The sequence below is a fragment of the Nyctereutes procyonoides genome, unplaced genomic scaffold (genome assembly GCF_905146905.1).
Source record: "Nyctereutes procyonoides isolate TBG_1078 unplaced genomic scaffold, NYPRO_anot_genome, whole genome shotgun sequence".
NCBI classification, from domain to species: Eukaryota; Metazoa; Chordata; class Mammalia; order Carnivora; family Canidae; genus Nyctereutes; species Nyctereutes procyonoides.
The window spans coordinates 63,489,171-63,513,239 of NW_026575126.1; the positions used below are offsets into that span (position 1 = coordinate 63,489,171).

The window sequence follows — 24,069 nt, forward strand, 5'->3', positions numbered from 1 at the left end:
GTTTGCCTGGATGACCCTCCACCAAGCCCTGGCAGCCCCAGTGGGGGGCCCAGCTCTGATGTGACCCCGCTGTCTTGAGGCCCCTGCCCCGGCACCCCCACAGCTTCTTGGCTGTACTGGGCACTCTGAGCTCCACACGCCTACCCCAGGGCCCGGGTCTGCCTGGCTCTGCTCCCTCACCTCCAGCTCTGGATGCTACTCACATGTACTCGGTAACAGGGGCATTGCTGACGGTGTGGGCCGCAGCTGGAATGCTGGTCTCACTGCCATAGCTGCTGCCACAGCTGTACAGGCTCGGCATGTGGACACGGTAGAGGCTGTCATGTGTCTGCCTTGGCCCTGGGGCCGCTTCCTCCTCCCCATCCTCATCAGGGCCTCTGCAAGCAGGGACACCCGGCACAGGTTCACACCCTGGCCCAAGGCAGCCAGCCAGGAGACCTGAGCGGGGTCAGCTTGGATGTAGATATACCTTGTTCCAATCCTGGCTTGGTCACAGATGGCCTATGGCACTGTGGGCAAGTCACCCTGGCTTCGTCCTCTGTGAGTCGGGGGTAGCAAGGGCCCTGACCTTCAGCCTGTGCACAGGGATGCTGTCTGCCTTGAGGGAAAGGGAGTGCGGTGCCTCCTTGGGGGCAGAGGTGGTTGGGGGCCTGAAGGTAGGGGTGCCCTCTTCTGGCCCTGCAGGTCCCAGCCTGCACCTCTGGGTGGCCTGAGCCCAATCCTCCTGCTCTGCTGTGCTCTAGCTTTCTATCCTCTCTGCTCAGGCTACTGCAGAGCGAGGCAAGAAGCTGGAGCTAGGCCTTGGGCATGCTCAAGGATCTTCATGAGCTGCCTGTTCCTAGGTCAGATTTATGGCCAGGCTGCCTGGTGGTGATGGCACAGGTTAGCCAGGCCTGGGTTCACGTCCCACCTCCCAACCACCAGCTGGGTCACCTTGAGCAGAGGGCCTTCCTCTCTGGGCCCCTTGCAGTGAGATAAACAGAATAGGGGTAGCAACTGGTTGAGGGTCAATTACCAGCCAAGCCCAAGGGTGGGCCCTTACACGCAATGGTTCATCTAGTGCCTACCTGACCCCAAGAAGGGTATACCCTTATAACCCCCATTTTACAGTTAAGGAAATGGAGGTCCAGAGTGGCTAAGTGACTTGTCCATGGTCACTCAATAAGCAAAGGCAGAACCAGGATCTGAATCCAGGCCATGTGGTTCCAGGTCTGTTCTCTTAGCCACTTCCCTAGAGCTGCCATCTTTAGTATTTCTGCCACCATCACTACCAGATTCCTCACTGCCACCACCACCACCATCATCATCATCACCATCACTACCATCATTATCACTACCACCACCATCACTGTCATCATGACCATCAACACCATCACTACCACCATCACTACCATCCCCAGCACCATCATCACCATCATCATCATCACTACCTCATCATCATCATTGCCATCATCATCATCACCACCACCATCATTATCACCATCACCTTCATCATCATGATCGTCACCAACACCACCACTGACAGCATCACCGCAGAATACAACAGAGTAGAAATCCAGACAGAAGGAAGAGATCTGAGCTGAGCTACTTGTTATCAGAGCTGGGCCACCAAGAAGCAGTCAGAGCCCAATAGGAAGGGAGTTGGTAAGTCTGGGAGATCAAGTGTAAGGGCCCAAGCAAGGGAAGGGGCCTGGCTCCTCCATATACCATTCAACTCAGTGCTGATCAGGGGGACTGAGGCAGGGGCTGCCAGGACCCCACATCAAAGATCAGGACATAACAGCCCCATGGGATGTAGCTGCCATCCTGGTCACCCAGCTGAATGGGCCACGAAGGCCACAGCCACCTGGACCCTCCCTGCAGAAGCTGCAGGTCCCTATAAATGGATAGCTGCTTTTTCCACCCACAAGCCCTGCACATGTGCACCCAGGGGCACGGAGACGGACAAGACATTGTGAGGAGAGCCGGGCAGAAGAGTGGAGGGGCATGAAGACCTGGCTCCACTTGCCTGCTCTGGACTTGTACGTCACCTGGGCTGGGAGCTCCTCTAGACTTAGTTTTCCATCTGTGAAACGGGGCTACTCCCCTCGGACTTGCCAGCCTCAGAGCGCTACAGAGGCTTACAGAGTGTCAGGAGGTGAGGAAGCATTTGTTCCTGTCCCTGGGGACTAAGACATGGGTGTCCAGAAGGCACATCCCTAAAACACCTTCCATGCCATATGGCCTGGGGCAAGCGCTGAGTCCCTCACCTTTTCTGCTGCCAAGTGTGGGGGACACTGCAGACGATGGAGCTGAACATGAGGGCTGTGACGAAGGAGAAGAGGGCCAGGTAGATGAGGCCCTCCACGCCGTCATAACAAAAGCCCGTCAGGGCCTGCACGTAGTCCTGAGGCCAGACGGCACGGGGACAGCACGGCCCACAGAGACCAGGAGAGAGACGGGGAAGGGAGGGTGAGATGAGACATGCCAGAGCCTCAGTCCAGCCTGCTCCTGGCAGCCTGGACCCTGCTGGTTCCAGTCTGGGCTTTGGACCCACCAGCCCTTGGTGAGCTCCCATTCTGAGTCCCCATCCCCCAGTTGTTCCTCTCTGCTCCCTGCTGTTCCCCCAACACCCCAGCTTCTTCCTCTGCACCCCCTCAGCTACACCCTCTGCCCTCCACCCCCAGCTGCTTTCTTCTGTTCCCCCAACACCTCAGCTGCAACCCTAGCTACTCTTCCTGCCGCACATCGCCCCCCAGCTGTTCCCCCTGCACCCTCTCAAGAGGCTGGCTCTCACCAGATGCAGGCTACGGCAGTCCACCAGGGCAGTGAGATGCTGCAGGTTCACCTCTGTGCCGTTCAGCACTTCCTGGACTCGGAGCAGGGGATCCTGGAGGGACACATAGCACACAGGGTCAGTACCACGGTCAAGAGGGGGCACTCAAGCCAGGCACAGGTCCTCTGAGAGCCCTCCGGTGCCTGTCCACCCACACCCTGCTGTCAAGACCACCCTTGACCCTGAAGTCTTGGCACACGGACCCTGCTCTTCTAGAAACGACAGCAGTAGTCTGGGTCCTGGGCTCAGGGGCACTGCTGAGGACATGAGTGTAGTGGGCAAAGTGAGACCCACCAATGCCTGTCAGAAGGGGAGCAGCAGCAAATACCCATTTATCTCCTGATGGGGGCCCTGGTGTTTTAAAAATTCTACTTTAAGGGACAGTTAGGGGATCCCTGGGTGGCGCAGCGGTTTGGCGCCTGCCTTTGGCCCAGGGCGCGATCCTGGAGACCCGGGATCGAGTCCCGCGTCGGGCTCCCGGTGCATGGAGCCTGCTTCTCCCTCTGCCTGTGTCTCTGCCTCTCTCTCTCTCTCTGTGTGACTATCATGAATAAATAAAAATTAAAAAAATTAAAAAAAAATAAGGGACAGTTAAAGGGAAATTTTTCATGATATTTCAGGTGACAAAACATCATCTAAATGCTCTGTATAGCTGGATGCTGTAGTGTGCGTGTGTGCGTCTGTGTGTCTACGGGCACCGCTGTGGACACCCTCTCCATGGAATGATGACCTCCCAGAAACCCTCCAGGGCGGATAGGGTTCCTCCAATACCAGCCACAGGACCCAACACTGCAGGTTACGGTGTGTATTCTTTTTTTTAATTTTTTTAAATTACCTCACAATGGGACTATTTGGTGGTGGGGTCTTTTAGGAGGTAATTAAGGTAAGAGCGGGTCATCAGGGGGACCCTAACCCCACAGGACAGAGGTCTTGTAAGAGGAAGGGGTCAGGGCACAGACATGTGCAGAGGGACAGCCACGCGGGGACACAGGGAAAACAAGGTGTCCACGCACCACAGAGAGAGACTGTGAGAGAAGCCAGCCGAGCCTGCGTCTGGTTTTGATCACCCCGACTTGCAGCCTTAGCATGTAAGGAAGTAAATCCCTGTGGTCTACACCCCCCATGCGTGGTACTCCCACACAGCACCCAGCACACCCACATACCCACTCACCCACTCACAAAACACCTAGAGGATGCCCTGGCCCTGACAGAAACAAGAAAGAAAAGGAAGGAGCTTTAATGTATGTGTGAATATGTACATCTTTTTTTTAACTTAAATTTGGTGAAGTTTGTTGCAGAAGGTCCAGCCGGTCACAAGAGAAGTCTGAGAGGTCAGCTGTGCGCATGGGTGGTACCCAACCCACTTGGCAGTGTGCGCACCAGGCAGGCCCTATAGGATGACCCCCACAGGCAGACCCCCGTGGGATGACCCCTGCAGGATGACCACCACGGGATGACCTCTGTGGGATGACCCCTGCAGGCGGACCCCCATGGATGATCCTTTGAGGATGACCCCTGTAGGCAGACCCCCATGGGATGATCCCCTGAGGATGACCCCTGCAGGCGGACCCCCATGGGATGATCCCCTGAGGATGACCCCTGCAGGTGGACCCCCATGGGATGATCCTCTGAGGATGACCTCTGCAGGCGGACCCCCATGGATGATCCTTTGAGGATGACCCCTGTAGGTGGACCCCAATGGGATGATCCTCTGAGGATGACCCCTGCAGTGGACCCCCATGGGATGATCCCCTGAGGATGACCCTCTGAGGATGACCCCTGCAAGGTAGACCCCCATGGGATGATCCCCTGAGGATGACCCCTGCAGGCAGACCCCCATGGATGATCCTCTGAGGATGACCCCTGCAGGTGGACCCCCATGGGATGATCCCCTGAGGATGACCCCTGCAGGCGGACCCCCATGGATGATCCCCTGAGGATGACCCCTGCAGGTGGACCCCCATGGATGACCCCCTGAGGATGACTCCTATGGGTGGACCCCCATGGATGATCCCAAGGATGACTCCTGTAGGCGGACCACCGCGGGATGATTCCCATGGGATGACCCCCACAGGCGGACTGGCACCTCCTAGGAGGCTGAGTTTTGTCAGGAGCATGGTAATGGATGGATGTATGGGACCAAGTGCTCAGGCCCCAGAACACCTCAGGGGAAAAGCTGCCACCTCTCCAGTTCCCGGAACAGCCCCCATGGGCCGGGGGTGGACTTTACTTTGTTCCTACATCTGTCCCCATGTTCCCTTGATGTTCTTTTTTTCAAATTCAAAGAGTTTGTATTACTTTTCAAATAAAGAACAGAATTATTTTTAAAAACCTCTCCCAAGTCCCCAGGGCCACAGATAAAGGGGAGGAGGAGAAGCCTCTCCATGGAAGGACTCCCAGCAAGGTCCCAGGACGAGCAGCCTGAGCTGGGGCACCGGGACAGGTATTGCACTGAGCCCTACTCACCCTGCCGCCCACTCACCTTGGTGGCCGGGTACTCCCGGGGGACCGTCTTCAGAAGTTCAGCCACAACGTCCTGCATTTCCACCAGCGCCTTGTGGCTGCCAGACAGCTTCTGCTCCACAGAGAGGCAGGCTGATTCAGGAGGGGTGGGGCACTGGCTCCCGGCCCCACGGCCCCACCCACACACAGGTCAGCCAGGTTGAGATGCTTGGGGCTCAGGCCAGCCCCAGGCACTCCACTCTGTGGGCCTAGAGAACAGAGCTCCCCAGTGTCCAGAGATAACACAGATCACCGAAATGATCTTCAGAGCAGGTGGTTTTCAGGACCAGTAGGCCACGCAACCATGTGGAGAGACAGGCAGTGGGCCAAAGCGTTTCCCCCCAAATTTCACCATGACACCTGTCCAGTTATTCCCCTCCCACAATGAGGCATCCCTGGGTCGCCAAAGACAGTTGGATTTGCCCTGCAGGGTGGCCAAGGGCAACCCAAGAAATGAAAGAAGCTCCAGGTATTTGGGGGGCATTAAGCAGTCCACCCCAAGGGACTTACACTAAGGGCATCGGGACGCCAACCCCAGGGGCAATTAGTGAGGTCAATATGGCATTCATCCAGCTGCCCCTGATGGCGCCTTGGGTCCTGGGGTCTAATGAGGTCTGAGAGAGGGACTGGGGGGCTGCGGACATCTGGGCTGTGGGGGTCAGGGCCAGTTTGGCCTTCCGGGGGCAGGAGAAACCTGGGCACTCACCTGCTGGAAGGGGTTAGAGGCACGGGGCGAGCAAGCCAGGTAGTACTGCAGGATGTCTGTGGACAGAGGTCAAGGTGGCTGTGTGAGGCCAGACATCCGTGTGTGCTATGCATGTGTCTATGTGTGTGCCCACATGTGTGCTCATACAGGCACACGTGTGCGGGTGTCCACACTGGTATGTAATTTTGTAGCTCTATATAGGTCTGCATGTGTGTCTGCACACACGTGTGAACAGACGTGTGTGACACACATGTGCGTGGGTACGTGCATCTGTCTGTTGTGCCTGTGTGTGTTCGAAGATGTGTGAGAGGGGAGGTGGCCTGCAGAAAGCCCAGGCCCAGGGCCCAGACCCTTCTGCTCCAAGCGGCGTCCCTGCAGCACGCATGATTGCCTCGCGGGGGGCAGCCCTCTTCCTCCCTTCCCTCTGGGGCAGCAGGCAGGGCACCAGGGGTGGACATGGGGTCAGAAGACACCTAGGCACGCATCTGCTCCTGGGTCGCCAGGGCAGAATAACAGTTCTTAGGCCAGAACATTACCCCACGGAGGAGGGGACGTGACATGTATGTTGCAGCCAGGAGGGCCTAGGACTCAGGTGGCCTGTCTCCCCATTAAAACATGTCAATTTGGCATCTCACATTTGAAAATGGGGATTCACTTACAATTCTGATTCTGAGAACCCTAGGGGACCTGAGCCTGGCTGGAGCTGGGGGAGGAGCCCTGTCTGCCTGCCCCCCCCACAATGCAGGCCCCCCCCCCAGTGGGGTCAGGGCTCTTGCCTGAGGCAGTGATGCTGGCTTTGGAGTTCCAGGCACCTCCCTTCTTGGGGGAGCCCTCTAGTGCCCGGTGCAAGATGGGGACCGGGAGTAGGAGCTTGGGCACAGGGCTTGCCACAGCCCGGGCAGCTTCTCGCACAGCTCCCACACTCCCACACTCTGCCCCTTTGGCCTGGGCTCCCACCCAGCCTGTGTGAAACCCACTTCACTTTGGCCACCTGTAAATGGAGCCAGCACGCTGGCCGTGGTTCTGCCTGGCTCTGGGAGGGATGGCCTGTGGCTTGCAGGTGGGAGCCCACACTCACTTGAGGTGGGGGCAGCTCGAGCTTGCTAAGGACCTAAGAGTCCTGAGCAGTGAGGACCTGGGGAGGCCAGGGACACTGGTGAGCACAGCAGGCCCACCCCTCCCCCACTGGGGGGGCAGACAACCTGCCCTCCGGGGGCCTCCTCGGGCTTGGGTGGAACCAGTTCCTTCAACCAGATAAGCTAAAGCCAGCCCATATTCTCCTCCCTGTGGCTTTCTCAGGCAAAGAGGGGAAGATGGTCCCAAGAGGGCCAGCATTTGAAGGCTACTCAGAACCCCTGTCCCCACGGAGACAGCCCCTCTACCCTTCTCTCAAGGAACACCCAACACTCACAGCAGGGCAAACTGATGAGCTGAGCACCTTCCAGCTCTGGCTGCACCTGAGCCCCAGAGTCCTGCATGTACCTGCTTCCTGGGATGGCCCAGACCCGCTCCCGGCAACCCCCTCTGTCTGTGGCCCCCGTGGCTCCCATGACGACAGCAGCTCAAGCAGAGAGCAGAGCCCTGGGTTGCTCCCTCCCTACACTCTGCTTCTCCAGGTGCCCCAACATGCTGCCTCACAGCACATCCCCATCCACCTCTTACCCCGCTGGCTGGAGGCATCCTATTTCCTGCCTGGAGGAGTGCGACAGCCTCCCTGCCTTCCTACTTGACCTCCTTGGCACTCCAATAGCCCAAAGCAGCTTTTAAAAGGCAATCCAATCCTGGATCAGGTCTCTTCTGGGCTTCCCACCCTCCAACGGACCCCCCCAGGATTAAGCTCAGATTCCTGTCCTCGACCTTGCCTGCCAGCCTCCCCATCCTCTCCTTTCCCAGGTAGTCTATCTTCTGCCTTACAAACACATTAAGTCTGTCTCTGCCTCAGGGCCTTTGCATAAGACACATAGCTTTCTCTGGTTCAATTTTAATGCCACCTCTTTGGCAAGCCACACCAACTGCTCTGAAACAGCCTGTCATCACTTGCCTTGCCTGCCCCCTGGTCACCTGTCTCCACCCTCATCCCATGCTCCACTGTCACTGGCCTCACACAGCACCTGTCATCATTCTCAGAGCACCCCCCCCCCCACAGAAGGTGTTCCTGTTCACTCACTAGCCTCCTCATCTACGGGAGTCCTGCCTCCCCCAGACTGAAAGCCCATGAGGGAGAGGATGCCTTGGCCTCACTCAGGTGGGTCTCCCCAGCCTGGCCACCGGGGGTGGGGGGGTGCCAGCTCAGACATAACTGCAGACTCACCCCCACTCAGCACAGAGTGTTCCTCCACCATCCTGGTCACATAGGTGTCGGGGTCCACACAGAAGTCACTGGAGCCCTGATGGGTGCAGGCAAGGAAGATGGGGTGACCAAGCTAGGCCCCCCAACTTTCAGCTCTCACAGATAGAGCCTGGGCCCTGGGTTTGCTCTCAGCCCAGGAAGGTAAAATACGGATCTGGGAAGGCACTGACTTGCTGCGTGCCCATGGAAAGGTCCCTACTCCATGGGGAACGTCAGTGTCCCAGGGGAGGATGGGAAGGGAGAGAAGTGTGACATTCCCCAGCCCAACCCCATGCCTAGGCCAAGCAGACCATATCACACTTCCCCCTGCCACTCACCACAGACACGGCCAGCTCCAAGCCTAGGGCGCCCCAGCTGATGACCAGGGCCAGGACCCCCAGTAGGCAGACCCTTGGGGCAAAGAAAGCCAGTCAGCACCCTTACAGCTAGAGTGACTGCAGGCCAGAGGGTCAGCATTCTGGGAACATCTAGGGGTCTGCCCACACAAGGGCTGCTCCTCCTGCAGTCTGGCCTTAGCTAGAGTGACCTGAAGGCCAGGCACAGATGATCTCCCTCCTACCTGGGCTGGGCTCGAGTAGGGCCCAGGGTAGGGCCAGGGAGGGCCAATCTTCCTGCTTACCCCTCCCTCTAGCAGACGATGGGTCTTGGCCTTCACCCTGCTCTCCATGGCGTGGCCAGAGGGACCTGGTAGCCTGGGCCAGACCCTATGGGGCTCAAACCCTGCGGGGTGCCTCCTCAAACCACCAGGCAGGGTTCTTGCTGGCCCCTGCCTTACTGGAGGCCTGACCTCACCTGCCTCCCTTGGTCCAGTCACTCAGGCCTCTCCGCTACTCCTCATACCACCCCCCCCGCCAATGCATGCTGTGCCCTGGTGGTCAGACATCCCTGGGTCCCTTGGGCCTGCGCTCCAGTTTCCCCATCCCAGTGAGCCACCTCCCCAAGGTGGCCAACTGAATATCAGTGACTGAATATCAGGGACTGCTGCCAGACTGCCTCCAGGCCAAAGACAGAGCCCCCAGCTGGACCTTCTGGTGTCCTCATGACTAAGTGGCCTCTGGGTTACAATGTGCAGACTTAAGGAGCAAGGAGCCCAGTGGGAACTGAGGACAGGCAGGGCAGATGTGCGCACCACAGGGGCACAGGTCCAGGACACAGGAGGAGTGTCAGAGGCTCCCCATGGTAGACTTGAGGCTAGCTGCACAGATGGGGGAGGGTGAGGCTGACTTAGAAGATGGTGCTGTGGGTACCCCACCCCTGCCCTCTGCCCCTCTGCCCCTCACGCCCATAGACTCACCCAACCAGGATGCCTTTGGAGCTGCGGATGAGGCCGACCAGCACCAGCAGGCAGATGGCCACGTCAAGCAGCAGCAGGCCCAAGTAGCCCAGCCACCTGTGGGCACATGGTGGGTGTGGGTGGGGCACAGAGGGTGGGGGCGGTGGTAGTGCAGGGGCAGAGCTAGCGCAGGGGGCAGAGCTGAGGGAAATAGCCAGGGGTCCAGGGGAACTAGGCCCCAAACCACAGCTCTGACCCCAACCAGCCCAGGGAGGTCCACCTCTCCTGCGTGGGCAGAAAAGAGGGCCATCCGCACCTGTACCAGTCGTAGACATCGGCCTGCTCAGCCAGCACCTCCAGCGACACGGCGGGGTTCCTCCAGAAGGGGATGGCAGCTGTGTAGCCCAGCAGCGTCTCAAGAAGGCCCTGCAGCCGCTGGACTGCACGCAGGGGCTCTGGCCGCGCAGCCAGCTGCCTCTCCAGGCTCTGCAGGCTAGGCTCTGCCGAGCGGTTCAGGGCGGCCGCCGTGTCCCACACCTGCGCCGGACCAGCGGCCAGTGAGCCCGGGCACAGACGGGCTCCCCGCTTGTCCCCCCGCACACACCCACCCCTCGCTCACACACGCAGACACGGGGCCCCCTCCCCACCGGGCAGCCACTCACGCGGTCCTGGACCCCTGCCACTGTGCGGTTGGCGTGGCGGAGCGAGTAGGTGGCCCGATGGATGCCGTCACTGGTCTCCCCGTTGCCATAGAACCCCACGGCGATGCCGGCGCTGGGACAGGGTGGAGGGTGGGGGAGGGGGGAGGGGGCACATGAGGGCAGGGCGCCCTGCACTGGGGAGATCCGGCCTGTCAGGCCCGCCCCCACCCGGCCAGCCAGGGCCCTCACTCACCTGCAGACCAGCGTGGCGATGATCACGCACCAGGCGGTGCAGCAGCAGTCGGCGTCCAGGTGCTCCTCGCTCTTGCGCCGCCGGCAGCACAGCCAGAAGGAGTAGAAGAGCAGGAAGAGGAGGTCCAGGGCGAGGCAGGCCAGCGCGGTGGCCCCCAGCAGCAGCAGCGCCTGTGGGAGGTGGGGAGGCGCTGGAGGTGTGGCCCCCACCAGGCTCTGCTGCACCTAACGCGGCACCCAAGCACCCCACCCAGCCGTCCCCCCAATGCTTGGGTGGCTGGCCTGAGCAGGCCTGAGATCCCACGGACGCTCCGTCCTTAACCCTGTACTGCATCAGGACTGGACCCAAGCTACACTTGGAGGTCCAGGAGGTCATGGCCATGGGGTCCTTCCAGGCCCTGTGCCCTCCGCGTTGGAGCCCAAAGCAGGATATGTCTATTCCGGGGCCTCTGACCAAGCCCAGGAAGGAAGGCGGATGGCCACGCGGCCCAGGAAGGCCCCTAACCTCCTGAGCCTGTTTTCTTTTTTGTAAAAACGGGGCAACCTCTCCTCAGAAGAGACTGGTAGAGTGTCAGCGAGGGCACGCCTGGTAGGGCCAGGCACGCAGCAGAGCCCTCACTGTCAGCCTGGACCCTGCTCTGGATCTGGCCACCTTCGCAAGCCCCTGGGCCCTCGGTGGCCCGAAGGGCCCTGAACTCCCTGGCCACACCCCGGGCATCACCAGGGGAGGAGGAAATGCCTCCTGCAGCACCCCCATCACGGAGGTGGGCACCACCATGGACGTGGCTGACTTGAACTTTCCTAAGAATTATCATGAACATGCTAAGTAAATTTAAAAGCTTTTGTCTCACTTTGGGTTTATTAACAGACTTATTATCTTGACTGATATTTTCTACCTCATCTATGATTATTAAAATAGATTTTAGAATAAAGTCCTGATTATATTGTTAAAAAGTTACTAACTTTCCAGAAATGTATGCCCACAGGTCAACTTGGCCAAGGCCAACTGGTGCCAAGTCATCTTATTATTAGTAGAGCCTGGTGAGCTCACTATGTGGAGAAATGAAATAGCAGAAATTCTGTAGTTCTCAAGTAGCCCACAAGAAAGCTGCATCTGCTGCAACATTTTGGAGAAAGATGTTACTTTCCCTTAGCCTCTACCATCATACCTTCCTTCCATTACCAAGGGGGCGGTTTGTTACTGGCAGAAATAAATTGCATTATATACCAAAAAAAAAAAAAGAAGTGGCTGACTTGATCCAGCAGGGACTCCCACTGTGGGCCCCGCCCCGGGCTGGGCCTCCCTCTGTTGGAACACATGCCAGCCTGGCCTCCCCTGGGCACCCTGCTCTCCCTCTTGCCTGGCCCAGTGTGTCACCTCCACTTCACCAGGAAAGAAACTGCCCTCAGAGATATGGAGAAAGGAGCCATGTTCCTACGTCACGGCCCCTCTGGGATCTCTACTCACATGCTTTGTTGGCATGGGAGTGACCATCTGACAGGGATGCAGGCTGGGCCTGACCATGTGAAACTCACGGCAGGAGGCAAGTAAGTGCCACGTACGAGGTCCAACGCATAGGAGCATCCACCCCACAGGGGCCATCAGATCTGGGGTGCAACCAATAGGCACCCCACAGCTGCCCTCCCTGGGCCTGGGGGGACCTGAACACACCCTCCCTCCCCATGTCTGAATACTCAGCAATGTGGCTGTCCCTGGAGTGCTCCTGAGGGGTGGGAGGCCCACCTGCCCCCTGCAGCACCCCCTTGGGAAGAGAGGCTCAGCCATAGAGGCCCTGATACCCAGCAGCTGTCTCCCCAGAGATGGTTGCCAAGCAGCAGAGGCAGGATGGCACTCCCTGCACTCCCAGGAGCCCGCTGCTCCCACAGGTCTCCCACCAGGCCTGCCATCCCTTACCCACCCTCACACCTGAGGGGGGCCTCCCACCTCCCACCTAACCAGGGCTCACACCTCTGCCCCCACGCCCCACCATGAGGCACAAGATGGGGGCCCTATCTTGGGGAAGACCAGGGTTGCAGGCACCATGAGGCTGCAGTCACATGTCACAGTCTGGCCTTGCTGGCCGCCCCGCCTTCCATATGGGGACCATGGTCACTGGGGGCTGGCGCCCTCTGTCCCTCCCTCAGACTGGGGGTGCAGCTGCCCACTACCTCTGCCCTGGCAGGAGGGCCTGATGGGCCCTGGCCACTGCTGCTCCCGAGCTGGAGTCAGCGCCCCCTCATCAGCCTAAGGCTCCTGGAGGTCAGGGGCGCTCATGTCACAATGGTAACTTGGTACTGGTAAGACCCAGGCCACAGCCAGGAGTCTCCAGGCAGGAATCAAAGGCTTGTCAGAGGGCCAAGGGCCAGTCAGGGAGGGGGGTCACCTTCACAGTCCTGCTATCAGGCCCCGCCCTCACCCCACCCAGCACCGGATGTCATTAACATTAGAGTGGAAGAGCACTGTCTCCAGGGGTTGGCCCTCCCATGCACAGGTCCCACCCACTGCCTCCTCCCTGTCAGGCAAAGGCGGTCAGAGGCAAAGGGCACATCGCAGCACTGTCCCTGGGGCCATGGCTCACAGGGGACATCTGCGCTTCCATTGCCACCATGTCCTGATGCTGCCACCTCTTCTCCATCCTGCCTGCAGGCTCCTCTCCTCCCACAAGCCCCCAAAGACCACACCACACCCCCACCCAGAAGCATCCACCCAGAAAGAACCCCCCTGTCAAAGCCCTGCCAACCCTGGCTCCCAGACTGTGGCTGTGCCCACCAGCTCCATGCCTGGCCCATGCTGGCAGTCCCCCTGGAGGCCACCCTCTGCTCTAACAGACGTCCCTTGGCCCGGCTGGGTGGAGTCGCCTGACCCTGACCCTGACCCTGCCACCCCACCACTTCCTGTGTTGCTTGAACCTCCACCACCCCCACCACGTCCAGAACACAGCAAGCTTGGAGCAGGTGGTTAAATACACACATGGACACACATCCTCCTGAGGTGGGGAAGCTGGACCTGAGGCACCGGTGCTGGAGTCCCAAGAACCCACCCAGCCCTCACTGTCATCATGACTCACCAGCAAGCTCCTTGCAGGCCCAGAACACTGCCTCAGGCGTGTCAGGACCACCCATTCCCATTTGCCAGATGGGAAAACTGAGGCAAGATAGCACCACTGGCCAGGTGAGACATCACACCTGGAATAAGGCTGGGCTCCCTGCTCCTTTGGGAGCTATGGCAGGTACCAGGCCTGGCAGGTCCACAACAGATCTCACTCACGGCCCCCGGAGTCACCCAGCAGAGGGAGCAAGGAGAGCGCCTGCTGGACATGAGGTGGGCCCCAGAAACCAGAGAGAGCAGGACAGGGAAGCGCACAGGGGCAGGTCTGTGATTTACAGTGACCGGGCACCTCCCTGAGTGGGCGCGTCCTCCTCCAGGAGGTCAGGGAAGGGTGCTGTGTCTCTCTGGGCAAGAATCACACTGGTACCTTCCTTGGGTCCTCTCCTACTGCTTTGATTTGGTTTGTTTTGTTGTTGTGGGTCTTTTGGTTTTGTTTTTTTTTTTAACCACACACTTGTACTAACTTTATAATTAAAATGCAGAACCAGAAACCTGTTCGTTCTTTCCAGCTGAGCGTGGGAGGCCCCTGGTCGGCGCCCAGTTCTGCCACATGAGAGTTCCTGTGTGGTCCCCGGCCAGGCCCTGCCACTCTCTGGACCCCACTTTTGCCTTTGTGAGGTGGTACGAGCATTCACCAGACCCCCTGGGCTCTCCTGTGGGAGAAGGCCCCTGGCAGCCCAGCTGGGCCCCTCTTAGTCTATGGCATGGTCACCCAAGACCTGCTGGTACCCAGACCAAGACAGAGGGAAAGCCAAGACTGAGGGAGCCAAGACCGAGGGGAAGACACCCCTGGCTGGCCACCGGAAGGCCCAGGACTGCCCACTGCCAGACAAAGGTATGAGGGAGGGGTCCTCCCCAGCCACCCTAAAACTCATGCCCACGGGGGGCACTCCAGCTCCCTGGGAACCAAAGCACCAAGCCTGGCTCAAGACATGACATTGAGTCAGTGACTCTGACCTCTGTGCCTCAGTGTCCCCACCTATCAAGTGCAGACAGGAACATGATTCTCCTGCTGGGGGACTGTGAGGACTAGAGCAGCTAGTCTCTGCACACACTCAGCCCCGCCACAGGGGTCACCCAGGAAAGGTTAGGGTCCTAGGGAGCTGGGGGCAGAGAGTGGGCACCTAGGCTGCTGGGCAGGGACGGGGGGTGTCTAGGGCTGCTCAAGGACAAGCTGAGCATGTACACACCTGTGCCCACATGCACACTCACACACGTATCCACACTCAAACATCTACACCCATGCATTCCCAGATGTGCACGCCCACGTTCAGACTTACAATATGCATGTGATGGTGTCATCCTGTATCTCCCCAGCAGTGGAAGAAACAGTGGCCTGTGGTCGTGGGTAGGGAAAGGGGCTCCCAAGTATCTGGGTGCTGGGATACCTGCAGCAACTGGCAAGTGGGGAAGGCTGCTCGCTTGGGGGCATCACTGCCACAGCCACAGGGGCAGAGGACACTCTTATCCCATGCCTGTCTCACAGAGTGGGTCCAGGAACTGGGGCCACTGCCCAAGAACCCCAGAGCCAGGTTGGACAGTGATCCTATGTTCTGGGGCTCAGAGCCGGGTACTCTCCAGAGGCTTCCCTGGAGGCAAGGTCAGTCAGAAGCTCCGGTGCCCCTCTGCTCCCACGTCCCCCCTGTAACACTGCACCTTGGGAGCGAGGCATCCACACAGCCAGGATCCCAGCTCCAAGAAGCCCCCTGACTATGAGGAGCCTGTTTCTATCATCTCTGCACTGGGTGTGTCTGCCCAGGCCTGTCCCAGTAGTGCTGGAAAGGCCTCATGAAGCTCACTGGTCTAGCAGAGGCAGTGCCCCCAACCCCAGCACAGAGACCTGGCACACAGGGGTCGCTCACACGTGCCCCTCGCACCACCCCGCAAGTCTGAGAGGCTGGGGGCTCTCTCTCTGGCAGGAAGTCAGGCTTCGGGGCTGGTACCACAACAGCTTCCCTCAGCCCCCAAGGAATGCACCAGAACCCACCCCTGCCCCCGCCCTGGATCATACAGGAGGGCACTGGGGTCCAGTCCATCATGGTGAACGTGCAGAGCCTGTCGCCGGCTGGGGGCACGAGCCAGGCACGGGGGTGCCCAGCAGGACCTCTGCCCCTGACCCCTAAGGCCGCGTTCCCAGAGGACAGCCTTCCGCTGGCCTTCCCGGGGCAGCCCCGCCTCCCCTTGGCCCCCCTCCCCTTCCCCTGGGCCCATTCAAAGAGAGAATGGGAAATGTCTGATCAGCATCTGGGCTCTAACCACATGGAATCTTCCATCTGTGATGGAAGTGATGTCAGCACTCGGTCAGGCGAGGCGAGATGCTCGGGCCCGGATCCCCAACGCTGGCCACAGTGCTGGCCGCCAGCCGCCTGAAGCACTAAGAACGCACTGGGCTCTGGGCAGGCGCTGGCAGCGAGGACTCAGCGTGGCCCTCGCACCCCTCCTGGCCCCACAGCTCATTTCTGGGCCCTGGACCATCCCATCCTCTCAAGGCTCCCGCAGCCCCTTCCAGAGCACAGCCTCCACCCCAGCCTGTGCCCATACACTCTCCTGCATGCCCTGAGGTTGCCAAGGCCCCCATCCACTCTGGACACACCCAATGAGCCAGAGCTGGGGGTCTACAGCCTTACCCTGGCCCAGGTCTGAGGCCCACTGAGGGACCCAAGCCCCCAGCCCCAGTGGGGGAGCAGGGTTAGGAGGGGGCCCAGGGTAGCAGCTGTTCTCTGTGTGAGCCTAAACTGGTTCCCTGCCTGGGGCGGGGGTGGGGGTGGGGGGGGATGTTCCCTGGCTCAGCCCCAGGCTTGCTGGCAGTCAGGGTACTGGGGGCCCCACGCTAGCTCCGTGAGGGGAGGGCCCGCGGCATGCCACCAAACCTTACTAAGAGCTTTGCAACAGGAGGCTCAGCCTCACCACTGGCCTGGACATGGCCTGTCAGTGCACCCCACCCATGTGCAACACCAGGCTCACGTCAGCATGGGCCACCCCAATGTGCCAGAGGCCACCAGGCCAGGGTAGCCACACAGGGCCCTTGGCAGCACACCCATGTGCCATCTGCACACAGACAGCCCAGCAGTAGCCGCACACAAGCCTGCATGGGAGCACGCCACCTGTGGAACCTACACTGGAACCCCCGATGGACCGTCTCCCTACACACCTCCCCAGGGAGGAGCCTCATGCCCTCGGCAACTGCTCCTGACAGGGACCTAAACGGTCAATCCCCCTGTGGACCACCACTGCCAACAGCCAGGTTAGGGAACCCCTGCCCTCCTGGAAGTCCCTCCCTGGGGCTCTGATGGGACATGTGGGCCTCCAGCTCCCCCTAATCCCAGCTCCACAGTGACACACCCCCTTAGCCAGCCTCCTTGTGGGAAGTCACGTGCATCCAGGCACCAGCGCTCGCGGGCTAGGGGGACGTGGGGGCCGGCAGTCCAGGGGTGACTGGTATTCTCAGGGAGTCAGGAACCCTCATGATCACACAGCAGGAGGTACGGAGCCAGGACCCCAGCCCAGGCTGGTGGAACCAAACCCGACGTCCCACCACTGCCTGTGGCACGAGAGGGGCCAGCAAGGTACCACCCAGGAACCCAAACGTGCCTCGGCTGGAGCCTGGGTCTGGGCTGAGCCAAGGGATGGGCACTGAGCTGGGCTGCTGCCATGGCTCTTCTACGTCCAGGGTCCCTCACTGGAAAGGGTTCACACCACACAATGTTGCCCACTCCCCTGGGCTGGCCCTCTGGCTCACGCATGGACTCCCTGCTCCCTAGACCACCTGGGGAGGGGTAGCACCCACCTTGCAGGCCAGGGGCCTGAGGCCAGAAGGGATGCTGGAGGCCCGTGCACTTCAGTAACACAGGAAGCAGGGTCCAAGCCCACATAAACCTCCTGAGGAAAGCTCCGGAAAAGGCCCCCTCAGTTCTTGGGCCAGGCTAAGTGGGTGCCGAAGGCTCTGGCCATGCAGCAGAGCTGGGCGCCGGGCTGGCTGTGCGGCCCGCAGCCCCCAACCCCTCTAACACACTTGGCTGTGGCTCCCAAATGCCGACCAGAAATTAAAAACAGATTTTCCACTGTGCTGGGCTTGGGTTTCACGAATTCCATGACGGTGAGCTCGTGGCCATCCTGGAGAAAGCACAGCCAGCGGCCGGCCAAGCAGGAGCCCAGAAGGGGCCCAGCTGTCTGTCCAAGGCTGTCCCCCCAGGCTGAGGGCTGAGGGCTGAGACCCGGAGCACCAGGCAGCACATGGACATGCAGCAGCTGAGCCCTCATGTCCCCACAGGGGAGGGGGTGGGTCATCCCCCAACCCAGACCCTGCCTGCCTGCCACCCTCCAGCCTGCTCTCCTACTGCCCAGGCCACATGAGCTCACGGAGTGAACAGATACAGAAGAACACGGCACAGAGCTTGCCCTCCCCGGGGTGAGGGTATCTATTTTGGTCCTGGTGCTCTAACACGTTTCCCAACATGACACCCAGAAAAGTCCTCTGCTCTTCCCCAGGCTTCTCTGCAAGCGCCTCTCCAATGGCCACCCCTAAGACCTAGGCCACGGGCCTCAGATGCAGCCAGGAGCCAGATTCCTCTGGGGAGTGGAAGGGGCACGCCAGCTGAGGCCTGACGGTGGCCCACATGTGCAGGCTCGTGTGTGTGCACGAGTCCATCTGGGCACATAACCACCAGGCCACCTGCAGACCCTGGCACAGTCTGGGCTCTCTACCTGGTCCTGCTCCTGGGGGCACACCCCACATCCAGACGCCTTCTCTGCAGCCCTCATCCTGCTCCTGATACTGGCCTGAGGTCTGGCTTTGACCAAGGCCCACCAAAGCCCTCACAGCCCCCTCCACAGTGTGAAGCATACTCGCTGCCTTGGCAGATGTCTGCTGTGCGTGGACCCCCCAGGAGTCCTGCTGGGCAGGCAGCAGCACAACTCTGCAGACATGCGTCATCCCATCCCTCCCTCGCAGGGACCCTAGGCAGGCCCTGGCACTTACATGCCTTGCCTTAGGACCTTAGCTCAGGGGCACCCTCTGGAAAGCAGCCCCCACCAACGATAGCATGAGTGACTCCCTGCTCTGGGCGACAGGGCCCAGTGTGTGCCTATCAGAGCCTCACCATGCTAGCTGCAATGGCCTGTCTATGGGTCTGAGTCCTTCCCAAGACCACGAGAGGCCCCCCAGAGCCATGTGAGGGCCATGTGTGTGTGTGCTGGCCCAGCACAGGGCTAAGGGCAGACTCCCCGCAGACTCCGGGAGCCAGGCACGGGTCCAGCCACGCACTCCTGGGATTCTGCTCCACCCACCATCAGCCTGGTCACATGTCCCAATTCCTGTGGGGGGGCCACATGGGGACATTTCCTGTATCTGTGACCCAGTCCCTGGGCTGCAGATTCAGTTCCTCTTCCCCAGTTGAAGACTCAGCAGAGCTGCCTGTGGTTGAGGGGGCCCGATCCCAACACCCGCTGAGCTCCCCAGAACTGGCCCCTGCTTGGGGACCCAGGGAGTCTCTGCATGGGGGCTGAGTCCATGGAAATGGGGGTACCAGGCTGGAGCGCAAGACTGCCCACATCTTCTAGCCCACCGATGCTGGCTGGTCAGTGGCCTCGATTCTGCTTCTAGACAGGCCACGACACCCGCCCCGAGGGCTGCTATGTGGCTGCCCAGAGAAATGCTTAGGAAAAGGAACAGCAGGAGCCCCTTCTGGCAGAGCGGCTGCAGCCTGGGCTAAGAGCCACAGTACAGCCTGCCCAAAGCCTGCCCAAGAGCCCCCGGCCAGAGCTGAAACGGCTGGTGTCCCTCCCCGCATGTCCCCTGGGCAGAGCAGTACAGTGCTGGGGACACAGCTTCTCACCACATCCCCAGGCCCTCCAAAACCAGGAGTCCCCAAAAGGCCTAATAATGGATCCTATGCCAATGCCAAGCGGCGGATGTGCCAGGCTTCCCATTACCCACCTCCCCCCAACCACTGCCAGGGTGTGGACTTGGTCGTTGAGGTAACCAAAGGCCAAGTTCCCCCTCCCCCCTACCAAATAGGAAACAGCCAGTCCATTTGTCCCACAGGGCTACACTGTCCCCCACTACCACATCCCCCAAGTCCAGCTCCTCGGCTCTGTCTATGCACAGGGCACTCTAGAATGTTCCACTCACTCCTCGGGGAGTTCTGTCACACTTGGTCTTGCTGTCACTCAGCATCCTGACCATAACCGTGGGACACTGGCACCAAGAACCAAGGGGCAACAAAATGGCCCAAAAGTTGGTGATGATAAGGGCATATGGTGTGACTCCAGTTTTAGGGGACACCTGGCCCACGAGGATACCTGCATGGACAAAATCCAGCCACAGGGGCTCTCTGTTGTTTTCTTCATGCTTGTCCTGTTTTCCAAATGTCCCATGAATGTTTACAATTTTTGTAAATGAGAAGGCAGGCGACACTTTTCTAACCTCTGGGTTAACGAGAAGGGTGACAACAGGGCTAGCCCACCCACGGGACACAGGCAGCCTGCAGTCAGGTACGTGGCTGACCTTGCCTGAGTCACGGCTTTAACCAAGATGCTGTGGTGTTAGCTAGGAGACCACTGGTCCCTGATGGTCATACAACCCAGAGTTCCAAAAGGCCCTCTGAGCGGCCACCCAGCCTGGGTTCACACACCTCCGGGCATTGAGTGCTCACTACCCCCTGAGGCAAGATATTCAGACTCCCTTATTTGGGGCTGAGACTGAAGCTTCTCTCTGCCTCAGGGCCTTTGCATGTGCTGGTCCTGGTGCCAGGACCGGCTTCCCCAAGGTCTTTGCATGGCTACCTCAGTCTTATCTTTAGGGTCTCAACTGAAACATCCCAGAGCTCAGGGTTCTAACAGGAAATAGGTCCCACATTCTGGGCAAACCTGAAGTAAATGCTACCATCTGACCTGGAAAGTGAGTCAGGCTGGTGTCCACTTAATGCCGGGCTCCAGGCAAGTCCCAGTCCTCTGGGCATTCACAGCCTGGCAGGCCAGGTAGCATGTCCTCCAAGAAGGCTTCCCTGACCACTGAGCTCCTGCAGGCCCTGTCCTGACCCCTCCATCACCTCATAGCTTCCAGCTGCCCCCCACACCCCCGCCCCTGAATTGGCAGAGATAACAAGCAAGAATAAGAGATAAAAGAGGCTAAGGGCCAAGAGAGTGAAGTTGACTTTTGCCTGAGGACACGGGGGTGTGGAGTCCAAGGGAAGCCCAGAGAGATGGCTGGTCCCACCCAAGGTCACACAAATAGGAAGCAACAGAGCTGGCACCCAGGCCCCCAGTCTCCAGCCTGAAAAGAAGGCTCTGGGACACCCCCCCAAAGCCAGGACAGGCCCTACCATCACCTCATCAAGGCACAGACTGACCTCAGGCCACATCAGGCCCCCAGACATGGGGCCCAGCCAGCTCAGCTTAGCTGAGCGGCCACCAGTCTCCTCTTTCCTCTGGGTCTGCAATCCCTCCCACTGCCCCCCATAAAATGAGAGTCCCCATCCACTCAGCTGCCCCTTGTACGGGGGTCTCTGGGCCCAACCCCAGGGAAACAAGGCCAGCGGACCTTCCTGGCAGACATGTGGGGGGTGGGGTAGCACAGACCAAACCCAGAAGCTTCTCTGCCTCCTTCCACTACCTGCCCACCCACAGATCCCACCAGCCCCCACAGAAACCACAGCAGCACCCTTCCTGTAATCTGTCCATTCAGCAAACGTCACGGGCCCCTAAGAGATGGATGCAGAGGCCAGGGAGCCCCTCCCCTGCAGAATGGAAGTCTTGGGAACAGGGGAGCCTGACACCTTCATCCCCTAGAAAGATGCCATCCTTGCTCCTGCAGAGGCTCCAAAGCCCCCAGTGTACAGCCAGCCAGGGCTCTGGGAGTCCACAGAATAGCCCTGCAACTGTTCCTAACCTCTGCAGGGGGTGGCAGAGGGGGACCCAGGAGGCCCCCACCCTCCCAGGACAGGACAGGCTCCTACCACCTACTCATCATGTGATTCTGATCTGTACAATGGTGACAACCATCCTCATACCCCAGGCTTGTGAGAGAAAGGGCTAGTGATAGCTCCACATGGTGCCTCAAATCAGGACCTAGCTTATGGGGTTTTCCAGTGGATTTTACCAGGGCTCCCAGCAGTGGCTGGTGGGGGCAGGAAATAGCAAAGAAAGGCAACAGCTGGTCTCTCCCCTGGACTTGGGCTGCGCTTTGCCCCTGGGCAGTCCAGGAGGCAGAAGCCCTCCTCCCCAGATGGACCCAGCTCACAAGGGGTCCAGCTGCAGCCCAGGTGGGGGTTGGCATACCAGGCTCCCAGGCCAAGAGGGGGTGCCTAGGTCAGGACGATGAGGGGTCCACCACCCAGCAGTGGGAAATGGGATAGGAACAGCTGCCCCTTCACAGCTAGGAATACTGCATCAGGGAGAGGAAGGGGCTCCAGGCCACCGCCCACACCGACCCATGGCCCAGCCACCCAGGAAGGGAGCTCTGTCTGTTGCAACCAAAAATGGAGCAGGAACACAGGGCCCTTGCATTCCCCACTGTGACCCCACAAAAGTGTGCCAGCCCAGATTTCAGGATGTGGCAATTAAGGATCAGAGAGGTCAAATGCTTGCCCAAAAGCACCAGCATGGGAGGACAGGGGGCAGGATGTATGTCCAGGCCTGGCTCATTCTACAGCCCCCAGCCAGGAGCGGAGGCGGCGGGGGATGGAGACAGGCTGGTTTCCACGCCGTGAATTATTCAGTGGCTAATTCTGCTCCGCAGAGAGGAGGCAGGAGAGTGAGTCAGAGCCCTCCCACAGCGGAGGAGGGAACAGTGATCACAGAGGCTGGGGGCAGACACCAGGGACCTCTTAGGGGCACAGGGCCCTGTAGGGGCTCAGGCTGAGCTGGGGGGCTGGCTACCATTCTGGAGGCTTCCACAGGCTGCAAGCGTTGGCCCCTCACTCCCTTCCCCACGTGTCCCAGGAGCCCCAGAGGGCAGGAGGCTGGCCCACAGCAGGTGCCGCCTACAGGCCAGCAGGCCAGCTCTGTGCAGGTCCCAGACACCCCAGGTGGCCCCAGGGGCAACCAGAGAGCTTCCCAACTGAGAAGTGGCAGAGAACTTCCTAAGTACAGCAGAGCCCCTGGCCCGCGGGAGCCAGGAGATGGACGTGACAGAGCCATGACATATGGAAGCCCCTGGGAGCACAGAAGGGTGTTGTTCCCACACTGGTCGGCACCCCAGGGCTGGGCTTTTAGAATGTGGGCGTTGAGTTTTATAAAAATCATGCTGTCTCTGGGCATGCCTGGGCCAATCCTTGGCCCCCTTTCTAATCTGCTTAGAAACAAATCAGCAGAGCTGGGGGTGGGGCGGTGGGGGGCAGGCCTCAGGTGAGCACTGAAGCTGGGAGTGGTGGGCTCCTCTGCAGAGTTGGGGTGCCCATGGTGCCCTTGCTCTCTGCTTCCGATTCTCATCTTCTAGATGAGGGTGGCCACAGAAGACAGAGTTCTACAAAGGAGAGGTGCGATCATATCATGGAATCCTGGATTCCTAGGCCATCTTGACAAGCAAGGCTGTTCTATTCCACCCGGGGCTCTGCAATGACCACTGGAGAGAAAGCACCCCGGGGGAGTTCTGGGTGACCAGGCATCCCTGCCATGGGGCTTCTGGAATCCGGATCCCCAGGCAGGAAGGAAATGCCCACAGCCTGGTCCCCTGTCCTGCACTCAAATGACAGTGGCTCAAGCGAGGGGGGGGGGTTGGTGCTTGGGCTTGGCATGACCCCAGGCCTGGGGTTCTACTGGGAGAGCCTGGTCCCTTGGGGAGAAGGCTGCAGAGGCTCCCACTGCCCCCTACTCTGCCCAGACTCCCAGACTGAGGCCCACCTTGAGTGTCCCTGTGGTCAGGCCTTCCTTCCTCAGGGGCTACTGGCAGCTGGGTCTCTAGGCAGGCCAGGTGTCACCACCGCACACACGGCAACTGTGTGCTTCCCCACAGCCTGGCCACCCAGCTGGGGGTCACTGCCAGCCACAGAGGGCTGGCACCTGCCCAGCTCACTCACCCACCAAAATCTTGGCAGGGAGTGGGATTCCCCAGCTGGGGGGAAGGGAGCGAGGAATCCCCTCCTGGCTGCACCCAGTACTCTCAGGTATCAGCTTGGTCTCAGGGCCCTGGGCCCCTGTGGGTTGGAGGCTCTGCAGGGCCACAGGTGAGGGCTGCCCCAGGAGTCGGGCAGGGGCCTGGGCTGGGGCTGACAGCTGGCACAGGGGGCTCCCCCAGACCCCAGAAGGGAGGGCCTAAGGGACACCAGGGGAGACCAGCATCTGCAGGAGGGCCATGGACCCTCGATGCAGGACGGGGGTCTCTAGACGCTCACGGAGGGGAGCCCCAGGACGCAGGAGGAGACCCCGGGGGAAGGCGGAGGCCATGACCCTCCAGGGGGACGGGGGCGGCGACCCTCGGGGAG

General features: G+C 59.9%; 1 protein-coding gene across 1 annotated transcript in view; it reads right to left on the reverse strand.

Moving 5' to 3' along the window:
- Positions 1 to 24,069, reverse strand: part of TTYH3 (tweety family member 3) — a 30,355-nt gene that overhangs the window by 5,859 nt on the left and 427 nt on the right. Inside the window, exons 2-12 of the mRNA XM_055340051.1 lie at positions 10,541 to 10,710; positions 10,309 to 10,420; positions 9,963 to 10,183; positions 9,668 to 9,763; positions 8,691 to 8,763; positions 8,335 to 8,410; positions 6,024 to 6,079; positions 5,298 to 5,390; positions 2,777 to 2,869; positions 2,250 to 2,386; positions 204 to 377 (exon numbers count right to left, since the gene is read on the reverse strand). Coding sequence (XP_055196026.1) covers positions 204 to 377; positions 2,250 to 2,386; positions 2,777 to 2,869; positions 5,298 to 5,390; positions 6,024 to 6,079; positions 8,335 to 8,410; positions 8,691 to 8,763; positions 9,668 to 9,763; positions 9,963 to 10,183; positions 10,309 to 10,420; positions 10,541 to 10,710 — 1,301 coding nt within the window. The remainder of the gene's footprint in view (positions 1 to 203; positions 378 to 2,249; positions 2,387 to 2,776; positions 2,870 to 5,297; positions 5,391 to 6,023; positions 6,080 to 8,334; positions 8,411 to 8,690; positions 8,764 to 9,667; positions 9,764 to 9,962; positions 10,184 to 10,308; positions 10,421 to 10,540; positions 10,711 to 24,069) is intronic.